The 11,911-nt window shown below is 42.4% G+C and overlaps 1 protein-coding gene across 1 annotated transcript; it reads left to right on the top strand.

Annotated features, from left to right (window-relative positions):
• Window positions 1-5,007: 5,007 nt before the first annotated feature.
• Window positions 5,008-11,901, top strand: LOC117415145 (muscle M-line assembly protein unc-89-like). The gene is made up of 2 exons (XM_034025133.3): window positions 5,008-5,239; window positions 7,211-11,901. Exon 2 carries the CDS (start codon window positions 7,294-7,296, stop codon window positions 10,108-10,110), a length of 2,817 nt encoding a protein of 938 aa, XP_033881024.3. The 5' UTR covers window positions 5,008-5,239; window positions 7,211-7,293; the 3' UTR covers window positions 10,111-11,901.
• Window positions 11,902-11,911: the final 10 nt, after the last annotated feature.

Genomic DNA, 11,911 nt, shown 5'->3' with positions numbered 1-11,911 from the left:
GTTTTATTGGAACGCATGTTCATCACAATTTATGCTGTTTATCTGATTGCAATAAAGCTGTGCATTGCTGGTTTCGGTGGTTGCCTGTTTCGTTTCTGCACGACGTCATGTATCACAGAACGGTATAAACCCAGTCCTGCAGTATAAAGGGATTGAGGCGTCATCATTGAAGCGGCGGGGTGTTTCCGCACACTGCTGTCGAGCGATAGACAAACTAGTTTGGTTTGGTGCTGGAGTCTGCCCCACCCATCCAACACAATAAACACAACAGGTTTAGAAGACAAACTGCGATTTTATTGAAGGGGAAGTTACAGCAAAGAGTGTCATCCGACATACAAGATCACAGCGTCAATTCTGCAAGGGGAACGCGAAACATTGCAAACAAGGCCTGAAATCAAGTACCATTTATAATGGGCATGCACCTATTGGCATAGACAGACAGATAGTTGTATTGAAATTACGCATGTATTTAATGCGGTATAATCTTGTTTTATTGCAATTATAATTCAGAGATACAGCTGTGGGCTAAACTCCAAGCATGCCCGCTCAATAGTCAAATGAAACTTAGGTAAGATTAATTTTTCGACATTTTTAAGCATCACATATACATTTGCATGATGTTTTAAAAGCACCATTTACATAGAGGTTTTACATAATCATGTGTATTGTTGTTATTCATTAAGAAATGGCGTTTTCTTTTTTTCTGTCTACGAGAGACGAACGCTTGCAGCCGTATCGAGTCGAATCGGGACAGGAGCAGAGGCATCGACACACGACTCCTAAAACACAAAGGAAAATGAAATGTTAGGCATTGGAGTCTTATACTACACAATGGTTATATTTGATTAGGAATAGTTCAAAATTTATAACAATGCATCCAGGACGCAAGAGACGATACTGTATTTCTAGTGTATGCAGGCTCCTTCTGAAATACCCTTCAAAACGATGCATTACAAGGGTTATGTTTCGTGCATGAAGTATTTATATAAAGGATGCAAGTGTTTTATTAAAAGTCCTATTAGACTATTAAATTATTTGAACAAGAACTATGTGAACCGGTCGATTACTGTGTAATAATAAGACACATTCGGAACAGAGTAACTTAATAAAACGGGGACAAAACTTTTATCTTGTTTCAGCCCCGAGCCAATTCTATAAAATCAAGGTGGAAATACAGGGTTTTGCTTTGTTAAAAAAATACCTGTTTTATATATTTCTAAGATCTAAACCAACGCCATTAACGTAGGACTCACCTTAGTTATTTTACAAGTAAGACATGAACAGAGCTCGCCTCCGTCTTGCGTGGCTTCCAACGCCGGACTGAAGGGGCGTGGCTTAAACGGAATTTACCTAGGGGGCGTGGTCGGGTGCTCACCTGAGTAATTGGCAGAAGGACCTCCTCAAGACAAGGGGGGGGGGGGGGGGTGTAATATCTTGACCTACATCAGGAGGAGAGTCGATCATCAGAGCGTGGCTACGGTGAGGTAACCTGACGAGCGAGACTAATGCAATTTTACATCTCGAGCAGGTTGCCCAGATTTGAAGAATGTATTTAAAAAACATTATGGTGTTGGTGTTCTGCTGGTTTCAGTGAAAGAGACTTAATGGGGAAGGGCTGGCTGTTGCCTCATAAGAACAGAAGCCACAGGAAACGTCAAAGTCAAGTTGCCATAATGTTGAATGATGGACTCCACGCCACACTTCAATACATCTGTCTGTTTGGGTTTAGATCCTATACCTGGTAGCCACAGGGGGGGGGGGTGTGGTGGTGGGTGGATAGAGCATTTTACAGCACCCAGCAGCCAGACAAAATACATCTATACAGACATGGCAATAAGGCAAAAAAAACATTATGTCTGGTTCTGTTAAATATATATATATATATATATATATATATATATATATATATATATATATATATATATATATATATATATATATATATATATATATTTTTTATCTGTAATGGCTTTAGGCGAGATTAGGAGAAAAAATACAAGTTGTTGTCATCTTCTTAATTCATGTGGTCTCATCCTTGCAAAGAAAGTGCGACCTGGGACTGCAATCGAATTCCACAGATTAATGTGAGAGAGAGAGAACAGAAACAGACAGAGACAGAGAGAGAGAGGGAGGGAGACACACACACAGAGGCAGAGAAACAGAGAGAGAGAGAATACATCAGAACAGAGAATTTCAGGCTGAATGTTAATTGAGGATTGTTCGACACTGACAGAACAAAAAGAATTGAAGCAGAGAATTGCTGCAAGACTCCAGTGCACGTCAACCAAATCAAGTACAATTTAAGAGTTGATTTGCTCAACCTGTACCCTTATAGAGCATTTTACAGTGCCAGGGTCCCAATGGATTGCATCAAACACAAATTAGGGATATAAAACAAACTAATCAATAGGACATGAAAACCTGTAAAAAGTATGCAAATATTTGTAAAATTGAAAAAAAAAAAAAAAAACTCAAAAAACTTGCAATCTTGTTTATAGTAAATTTTATCAAAAATGTAACAAAATAATGTAGGAGCGACAGGTACAGCATTATATAAAAGAATACAGAAGATTTAAATTTAGATCATGTACTATATAGAAAAGGAAAATAAATGGATAAATAAACTCAATGCCAGGGTGCCTGAATGTTTAAGCAGAAAGGAAGAGTAGATTGTTACATCATTAACTATAGTAAATGGCATCAAACATATTACTAGATTTAAATTGAAATAAGTGAGCATAGTTGCCATGGCATCAAAAGCCTATAAGTACCACCACTGTGTTTTCAAACATGCTTTCCCTTGACAAAGGTACGTTAAAGCACAGCGAAACGTTGGGGAGTCGGCTCTTTTGAGCACTGGAAAATCATACAGAATAATAAATTGGATCTTCAACAGGGAAGGAACGAAGCAGGGAAATGCAGAAGATATTTATGACAGCAGGCAAATATTTAAAAGGCGCTGCTCAAGGAAGCTGCACTGGTTTGACCGCTCGCTAGATAAAGAATACCTTCTTAACACTGACCTGTGCTGACCCCACTCACAGCTCTGAGTGACTGGCTCAAATTGAATGATGTTTTCTATTGATATGCAGGACTGATGTTAATACAGGCTGCAATGGGAAAGGAGAAGGGTGTGTTGAGATTGGGTTAGCTTTCTACTGGTGAAAATCAAAATCTAATAATAGCACTGTATACATTAGTCGGTAGTAGTAACAGGAAGATAAATATTTGGCAAATGCTTGAAAGAAGGTCATATTCATCTATTGTAGGGTTTCAGTGAGGGGGTGGTCTTGCACACAGCTTTCCCCTTGCATGAGTGACTAGGTCCATTACTTCACCCTAATCGCACTGCCTGTAGTGAAAGATCATTACATTTTGAAAGCAAGTCTGTGAAGTGAATGGCAATCACGATTTCAGCTCGTAGGGGTCGCGCCTTATTGAGGCTGTTAGTCACGTACGCAGAGGGGAATGGAGAATTTAGTTGGTTTGGAAAATAAGATAAGACGTCAGTGGAAATTATATCAGTAGTGGAAAAACATACAAAATGCCCCTCCCCATCCCCCTTTTTCTTTCATATGTTGTCAATGTGACAGTTGGAAGACAGCTAAAGGCTGACACAAAATGACACAAAGACTAAAGAAAATGTGAGTGTGCCCAGGCTGATTCATACTAAATCAAAAGGATCCAAATTATCCTGTGCCGAGACAAAGCCTCTTTAAGCACTAGTGATGTTGATGGATCAAAAGGGAGTCACTTATCTGAAGAAACGTGTATGGAAGCACCTGATAAAAAGCCAATTTGCGAAACGTATTTGCCTGGAGTCCGACAGCTCGCAATTGTGCTTGGTAAGATTAGACCTGACTCCATGGGACCAGCCTTATATAAGGACACTCGTTTTACAGAGTGTCCCAGATGCAGCAGGCAAAGTCCTGGCTGCAACAATCATCCTGACGCAAACCATACATACCATTGTAAGGAACCGGAATCTCAGCTCATTGAGTGAATGGAAAGACAAAGGGTTCGACGTGAAACGCAAACCATCCGGTTCAAAGACGAATGACTTGACCATTCAACCGTCGACCAAGCTCTATAGGTCAAGAGGCAAGCACGGGTCTTGTGCTGAAGTCATTATTATTATTGCATAGCAGTTTGCTCCATTCCGGGTTTTACTGGGAGTTTTGTAAGACACCCCTGAGCTTGTTACCTATACACACTGTGGGTAATCAAGCTTGTAGTAAAATCTGGAGTGGGTGAAACTGCTGTGCAATAGGAGTCTTATTTCCATGCCTGGCCATTTACATTGTTAGCTCACTGGGAGACGAGCCTCATGTTGCCAGCGGTGTTTTCAGTGTTGTTTTTGTTAACGTTGTTATTTTAGCATGTCTTAATTCCCCCCTCTCGCCCACACACACAAAACGAAAAAGACGAGAATCAGACCTGACACTTGCTGCCCCTGAGCTTGCTGCAGCTCTGGGCTCCCAGTCTGTCGGGGGAGCAAAGAGGACTTTCCACCCTGCTTCATTCAAGCTGTCAGAAGCCATTAGGCTGTCTCTGTCTGGATCAAGCTACCAAAAATCGTCCTCCCTTCCCTCTGCAACAAGTTCATGGAGGTGGCCTGTGTGGAAAATGGTTAGTATCCACAGGGCAGGTTGAGGGAAAGAGAAAGAGAAAGGGTGCTTGAGGCACGGAGACTGAACTGCCCCCTCGACCGCCTAACAATGAGAAAGATAATGGCATTCCCACTGCATGTGCCATTCTGTTTATTGCTCACTCCCTACAGTGTTGGTCCATATTTCTGTATTGTTCTCAGGGTGGTCTGGGATGTACACGCACCGTCACCAACCTAAAAGGCAGCAACAGTGACAGAGACAGAGAGAGAGTGAGAATTAATGAAGCATAATTACAGGACATTAGCCCTGCAGCTCCGCGCTCCAGTCTCACCGCGCTTCCTGGGCCCCGTGTCCCTGGTTGCTAGGGGCAACGGCTAATAGTCAGACAGGATGTATTTGTAGAAGCTCAGCTGGCCCCGCCTCTTGCTCGGCGAGACTCGGGCACAGAGCAGAGCGCTCAACACAAGCTGCAGAGCCAGCACCGGGACTCTGAAACGGCAGGGAAGCACCGGCTTCATGTGCAGCAACACAGAACTGAAATCCACGCATCACAACTGATCCGGCACACTGCAGCAGCAGCAATGAGACGGGAAGCTACACTGGGATGCCTCTAAGAGGAACGCATGGTGGTGAGAATACTAATATGATGATGATGATGATAATTTTTTAATAAGTTTATTTAACCCTATTGGTATTTCTCTCTCTTTGGGTTCATTATTATTTGTATTATTATTGTTACTGTTATTGTAGTAGTATTAGTACTAGGTTTTTATTGTTATATTTGTTTGGTATTTATTATTATTATTATTAAACTTTTTGTTCTTTAAAAAAAATCCAGTATGTGTCTGCATGGTTCCTTTCTCATAGTACTCTCTCTCTCTCTCTGCTGCTGCTGTCGATATACTGTGTATATTTATTTACAGTATATAAAATATTTACACACATATTATTTGTATGATTCCTGGTTGACGGCAGGGCTCTTAACAGCTTCATTAACCCCCCACCCCCGCCGCGGTCCGTTGAATTTCACTAATCCACACAGCCTTGACTGAGGCTACTCTCCCTGCTGGGTATCTTGCAAGTTAAAGACTGCAGCGTGGGTTCCTAAATCTCAGCAGATCAGGGCAGAGATCTCTCGGAAACTCCAACACTGCAGGTTGCTAAACTGCTCAGAGCTGTGCCCAAAGATCACACTTCATGACCTCTCTGTTCTCTCGGAACAAGAGACACTTGAACCGTTTCATTCCATGAGTTCCTAAAAGCTTTCCCAAGAGTCGTCTAGTCCTGCAAGCGGCGATTCAAACCCACTGCAGTTTTTTTTGCCATGTAATGTTTATAGAGGTTTAAATCTTTACGATCACGGCTGTAGGTTCTAGGGGAAATGTCAAGGGGTAATATGTACCTTACTATAGAAGGTACAGCGAATGTAACAAATATTGTGACAAATTATTTATAAAAGCCAATTCATTTCACTCTTTGTTGAACATTTCTAGCTTTTTCATTTTCTAATAGTATAATTTACAGATTTAGTTTTTAAATTATCTGTCCATCAACATCTACACACATACAGAGAATTCAAACACAGCAAAACACGTTAATAAATATAACATGTACTGTTAGCCCCATTCTGCATGGTTACTGGCCGTATTGACTCTGCAGGCAGTTATCTACCCTGTGTCAACTCATTTGTCAGCATTACTGTGACAGGTTATGTCACTGACAAGGCTGTTTGCGTCAGGGAGAGAGACTCAGACTCAAGAAGCTGCAGGTTTAAGTACCAGTGCGCGCGTTTGTTACAAAAACTAGACAAACAAGCAAACAAACAAAACAAATAGGCCAAAATAAAAGGTTTAAACAAAACGACAAAAAAGATTGTACATACGCCCTTCAATCCCAACGAAGCACAGCACACATCAAAACACCAACAATAACCTTCTCGGGACACACACATTATCTATCTATCTATCTATCTATCTATAGAGAGAGAGAGAGAGAGAGAGAGAGAGAGAGAGAGAGAGAGAATATTCAGAAACAGTCCCCAGCTCTCTGTCCAAGGAGAATCAGGATGCAACAGGATACTCAATCACTAGAAATACTCAATGCAGAAGAAATCAAACTGATAAACTGAAAACACACATTGCTGCTAATTATTAAAATAGTAAATGAAATTGTGAAATATATATATATATATATATATATATATATATATATATATAATTATTCAAGATCAAATGGTGCAAATGAGTTCCATCATGTTGCACCCACGTTTTCAGAGCTGGGACTGCAGTTTGTGATCTGAACACTGGTACTGAAGGTGACTTTACGTTGCTGTCAACCGGAGCAAAACATGTTAATAAATCTAAATGTTTTCTGTGCTGCTAGCGTCATCCCCTGCATGCCCCATTCTGCATGGTTACCGGCCGTATTGACTCTGCAGGCAGTTATCTTCACTGTGTCAACTCATCTGCCATCATTACCTAGTGTACACAGCCGAGATAAAGCTGCTGTTTGTTCAGGTCGCCCCAGTCACGTTTATCCAGGTTCATTTCTACGGGTTTGATTGTAACAACTTGTTGTTGTTGGTTTATTTTTCTTTTCAGAACTGAACGAAAAGAAAGGATGATGCAGCAGCAATAAATGAATTTGAATAAATCTGGAGCAAAAGGTCCCTTTAAAAAAAAATATGGCAGTGGCCGCAGAACAATGGGAAGACCCAACTGGGGGTGAAAATACAGAACCGCAGACTCAAGATAAGACAGCAGATAAACCGTCCGAGTGCCGAGCAGAGACAGAGGTTCCCAGCCCGACAGGAGAGTCTCGGCACATGACAGAGGAAAGACCCAAACCATCAGCGACGGCCACAGAGAGGATTTGGGGACAATTCTGGAAAGGCAGCGGGTTCGGCAAAGCGAACAGGAAAAATAAGCGCGAGGGCTCCGAAACTAACAGGAGCGGTCCGGAATTCGACGGCAATGCGAGTCAAACCGCTTCGGCTGCCAAGCAGCTGGAATCCAGAGAAAGCGCGCCGCCCAAATCAACGGCAGCAGAACTGGAATCCCCAGCGAGTCAGCTTTCCTTGGAGGTAGAAGCAGGCCTTGGGGCACGGCCCACGGAGAACCGCGCTGGGACAGAAGAGCCGACGAGGGATGATTCGAAGCTGCCTCAGAAAGACACACGGCCACGTCATATTGAGAAATCGAGCAGCGTCAGGGATTTCATCAAGAGGCCGGTCTCGAAGATCTTCTTGTATAAAAGCACGGAGAACAAAGCAGTGGGAAGGCAAGCCAACGTGAGCAAGGGTCTCTCTACATCCCTCGATCGGTTGTCGGAGAAGGAAACCTGCGCTGCGATCGAAACCTGCGAGTTGGAAAACAACCCAGGGCAGCGACACAAACATCCAGGGCTCGCGCACACGAGACGCTGGCACTCCTTTAAGAAGATCGTGGCCCCAAAGACCCGCAAGAAAAGCCCAGATGAGCCGAAAGACGACAAGGGAGACGCCGATCGCAACAAAACCCCCGAATTTAAAGATTCGGTTTCGGGGGGTGACCCAGAGAACAAGGGGTGCAAGAAAAGGACAATTAAGAGGTCTTGGACATTTCAGGTCATCCGGAAAGATCGCTCGTTCACGGCCAGCAACAAAACGCCCAGCTGGTCTGAAGACCCCGTGGCGGTCAAGCAAGACCGGATGGAAAAGGTAGAAAACCAAACAGATCATGATAATCAACTGGCTGGTGATGAAGAAGATGCTGTTGAAGGAGATGGGGTGCATCGAGACACAGAGAGGAAGGCATCACCGTCCAATGGGAATACAAAGTCAAGGGACCAGCAAGCCAGTGAGGTGTGGAAATCCTTTAAGAAACTGGTGACTCTGCAGTCAAAGAGGACCACCGAGGCTACAGAGACAGAGCAAAGTCACTTAACTGAAGGGCAGGTCAGTCTGGATAAATCAAGCAGGCAGCAGGCGGTTCCTAAAAAGGCACGCTACTCCAGGGCCGTGTCTCTGAAAAATATAATCCTTCGCAAAAGCAAGAGTAAAAGTACTGATCTGGAGGAAGCAGCAACCGGCACAGCTTCTATCAGCAACCTTCCTGGAGTCGACCCTGAGCGAGAGAAAACCCTGTCTTGCAAGAAGGAAACGGCCACTGCTAGATCCGGAGAAATTAAAGCCGACAGCAGTGGCGATTTGTCTGATCCAAAAGAAGGTCTCGGCGATATTCAGAAACCTTCAGTGACAGAACAGGTGAGGGATGCTGGTGAAGAACAGAAGCAAACTGTAACTGTGCAATCTGACGTTGCCGAAAAGGTGCAAGATGTGACGGAAGGCAATGCAGATCTTGGTGGAAAACCGGAATCTGATCAGTCTTTGGGATGCAATCTGCCTAACTCTGGCACAGTTTCAAGCCATGAAAAAAGCAAGGAAATCAATTTCAACGGTGGAGTAATAAAAGAAACCCCCCTTTCAGGATCGAAAAGGGCAGCGGAGAAAGAACCAGCTGAAAATAACAAAGGAGGAGCATTAGATCCATCGCCAGGAAGGAAGTCGTTAAATCTGAAGTATAACGGAAGTGAAAGTGCTGGTATTGGTCTACCTTCGGTTGAACATGGACTCTCAGAAGACCCAGTAAAGAGCACAGGAAAAGAATTACCACCATGTGAAAGAACTGAAGTTCTTTGTGCAGGACATCGATCTGGAACATCAATGCAAGATGAGCAGAATTCTCATCAACAGCCACCACTGAAGCACCCAGCTGAAACAGAGCCAACCAAGGAAAGTGTACCTAAAGGGGTCACCGTTAACGCCAGGGAATCAACAGTGAAACAGATGCCAGATGCCTCTCGCTCAATCTCGGAGATAAGACTCAACGCACCCACTGATCCTCTGGAAGCCAGTCAGAAAGCTGGAGATGGTTCTAGTGAAAAGATGACCTTGAACTTAGAGGACAACGGGAGATCACCGTGCGGAACTGACTCAATAGGCGCTCTAGCTGAAAGCAATGCAGAGAAGAGAACCGAGGGTATCGGGAGTTCTTCCACCGAGACCGTCCATGAAGTCTGCTCTTCTGATGCTACTGCGGAAACGATAACAAAAAAGACTTCGGAAGAAGGTAATTCTCATGACACTCATCAGGACGGTCCACCTTCTTCTGTTGAGAATCTCCGTAAGGTCGCTTCTTCCGAAGCAGAAATGACAGCCACGGACGTCCTGGGCTTCCACGGCGCTGGGAGTGGCCCGAATATTGAGAACTCCACTGCAGAGACCCGACGTCCACCTCCCTCTTCCACGGAGAACCTTCACACCAATCCAGAGGAAGAGGAGAATAAGATGTTTTACGAGGCAGCAGCTGCTATTGTGAGGACGGTGGTGAGTGCGGCTACTGATCAGATCACGAAGGAGCAAGACGCGTTGGACAACGACGGCTTCAAGGGATCCTATTCCAACAACAGCAAAGACGACGACAACAACACGGGTTACGTTGGCATGGATCTGTCCTACTGACATTAGCTAGCTGAGGTTTTCGTCAAGCAAGGAGCGAGGAAAGCACCAAAACATCATTGGTTTTAAGGATTCAAAATTAGACTTTTTTTTATTTATTTGGAGGGCACCCATATATATCAGAAACAAAAACAAAAATAGATTTCAGTTGACTTTCTTGAAGAATAAGCAAATATTTTTCTTTTGTTTTTGCCAAAAATAATAAAAAAAACGTATTCAGAAATGGACCATGAAGCAATATTAATAAACATTTAAAAAAGGACTGTTTGTAAACACTCTCTTGGGTTACACAGCGGTTTATATATATATATATATATATATATATATATATATATATATATATATGAAATAGTTCATCCTCAAACAGGTTTACATAAACTTCCAGCTTGCACAATCAGAATGAGCTTTCATAGACAGTCACTTAACATTGCAATCTTTAACAGTCCTAGCAGTTAGCGTTTTGTGAACCCCACGTTATTAACAAAAACAGAAACACAACTGGAATAAGGAAACAAAACCTTCCAGACAACGGTATTATAGAGGATCATAGCCGAACAGTAAAGAAACTACTGAATCGCCAGGCTGTATCTGTTCAAATACAGTGTGACCACGACGGACACTTTTAATGACGTGCAAAGAAGATTGTATATTTTGACTTCCCGTTGGCTAAAGGACAGTATGCAATAATTATAAACAATAACAATAAAACAGAAGACATGATCTTTAGCAATAATATTTTATGTTGTTAAATGCTTTCATCTTACCTTCCTCAGTGGCTGTGTCTTGTGGCGCTGGAGTTGTGGCGTCCATTGTTGTTTCTCTTTGATTGTGCTCATCCCAGCTACGCCATTGGTTATCGTATTTGTCGTCCAGCCAATCAGGTTCTCAGTAGAACATTCATCGTCGTGCAGTCTTGGAATTCGTGCAGCAGTGTTGGCTTACAGACTACTCCAAGGAAAGAAATGTAAACGTACCTGCAGTATTCCAGTGGTATTCTGTATTATCCATGAACTGATGAAGTTAGACAGCTGGGCTGGAAGAAAACCTGCAAGTCATTTTTTTAAATAGAGGAATTACTAGGGGTGTCTGTACACTGTAGAGTTTAAAATGTTAAAAATTTGGCCGTGTGTTAATACGTTTCACCGCTGTCTAAAAATATGCAAGCTTGTTTTCACTTGGTAGGTTTAGAGCGATGGCCAATTTATTTCAGATTTAGTATTTCTTCAGTCTTTCCATAGCTGGGCAGTCTTTCGCACAGCCACATGTTGCAGTAATTTAAAAACCGCAATGGCTTTCCTGATTGGTAACAAGCAATCCCCATATGTACACTTTAGGTGTTTAAATGTGTTTAATACTAAACATTAAGGAAATTAAAGTGACGATGACAGCTCTATTAATTTCCTTATTAATTAAAAGGCTTGAACTGCAGAACATATGGAGCCAAGAGGAAGTCAATAACGCTCAAGAAAAACAGCTGTTTCTAATGACAATAATACCTGTTCATTGAAATCGTGTGGATTCGTACAAATGTTTTTTTTTGTTTTTTTTTTACTTTTGTCTTGTGTATTATTGACTGGAAATTCCCACTTATTTGGAAAACCCTACTCTGCCATTTGTTAGCAGTGTGATAGTTGAATTTATTATTGTACTCTGTAGTAGCCTTGTCATGAAAAATAAATGATTCTTTAAAACACACAATTGCTATTTATATTTTTAAATACGTACAAAAAAGTAAACGCATGCCACCATTTCCCCCACCCCCACCCCACATCCCCAACATAGTATATAATGCATCAGAAAAAAT

The sequence above is a fragment of the Acipenser ruthenus genome, chromosome 7 (assembly GCF_902713425.1).
Source record: "Acipenser ruthenus chromosome 7, fAciRut3.2 maternal haplotype, whole genome shotgun sequence".
NCBI classification, from domain to species: Eukaryota; Metazoa; Chordata; class Actinopteri; order Acipenseriformes; family Acipenseridae; genus Acipenser; species Acipenser ruthenus.
This window is presented reverse-complemented; position numbering and strand designations above follow the sequence as displayed.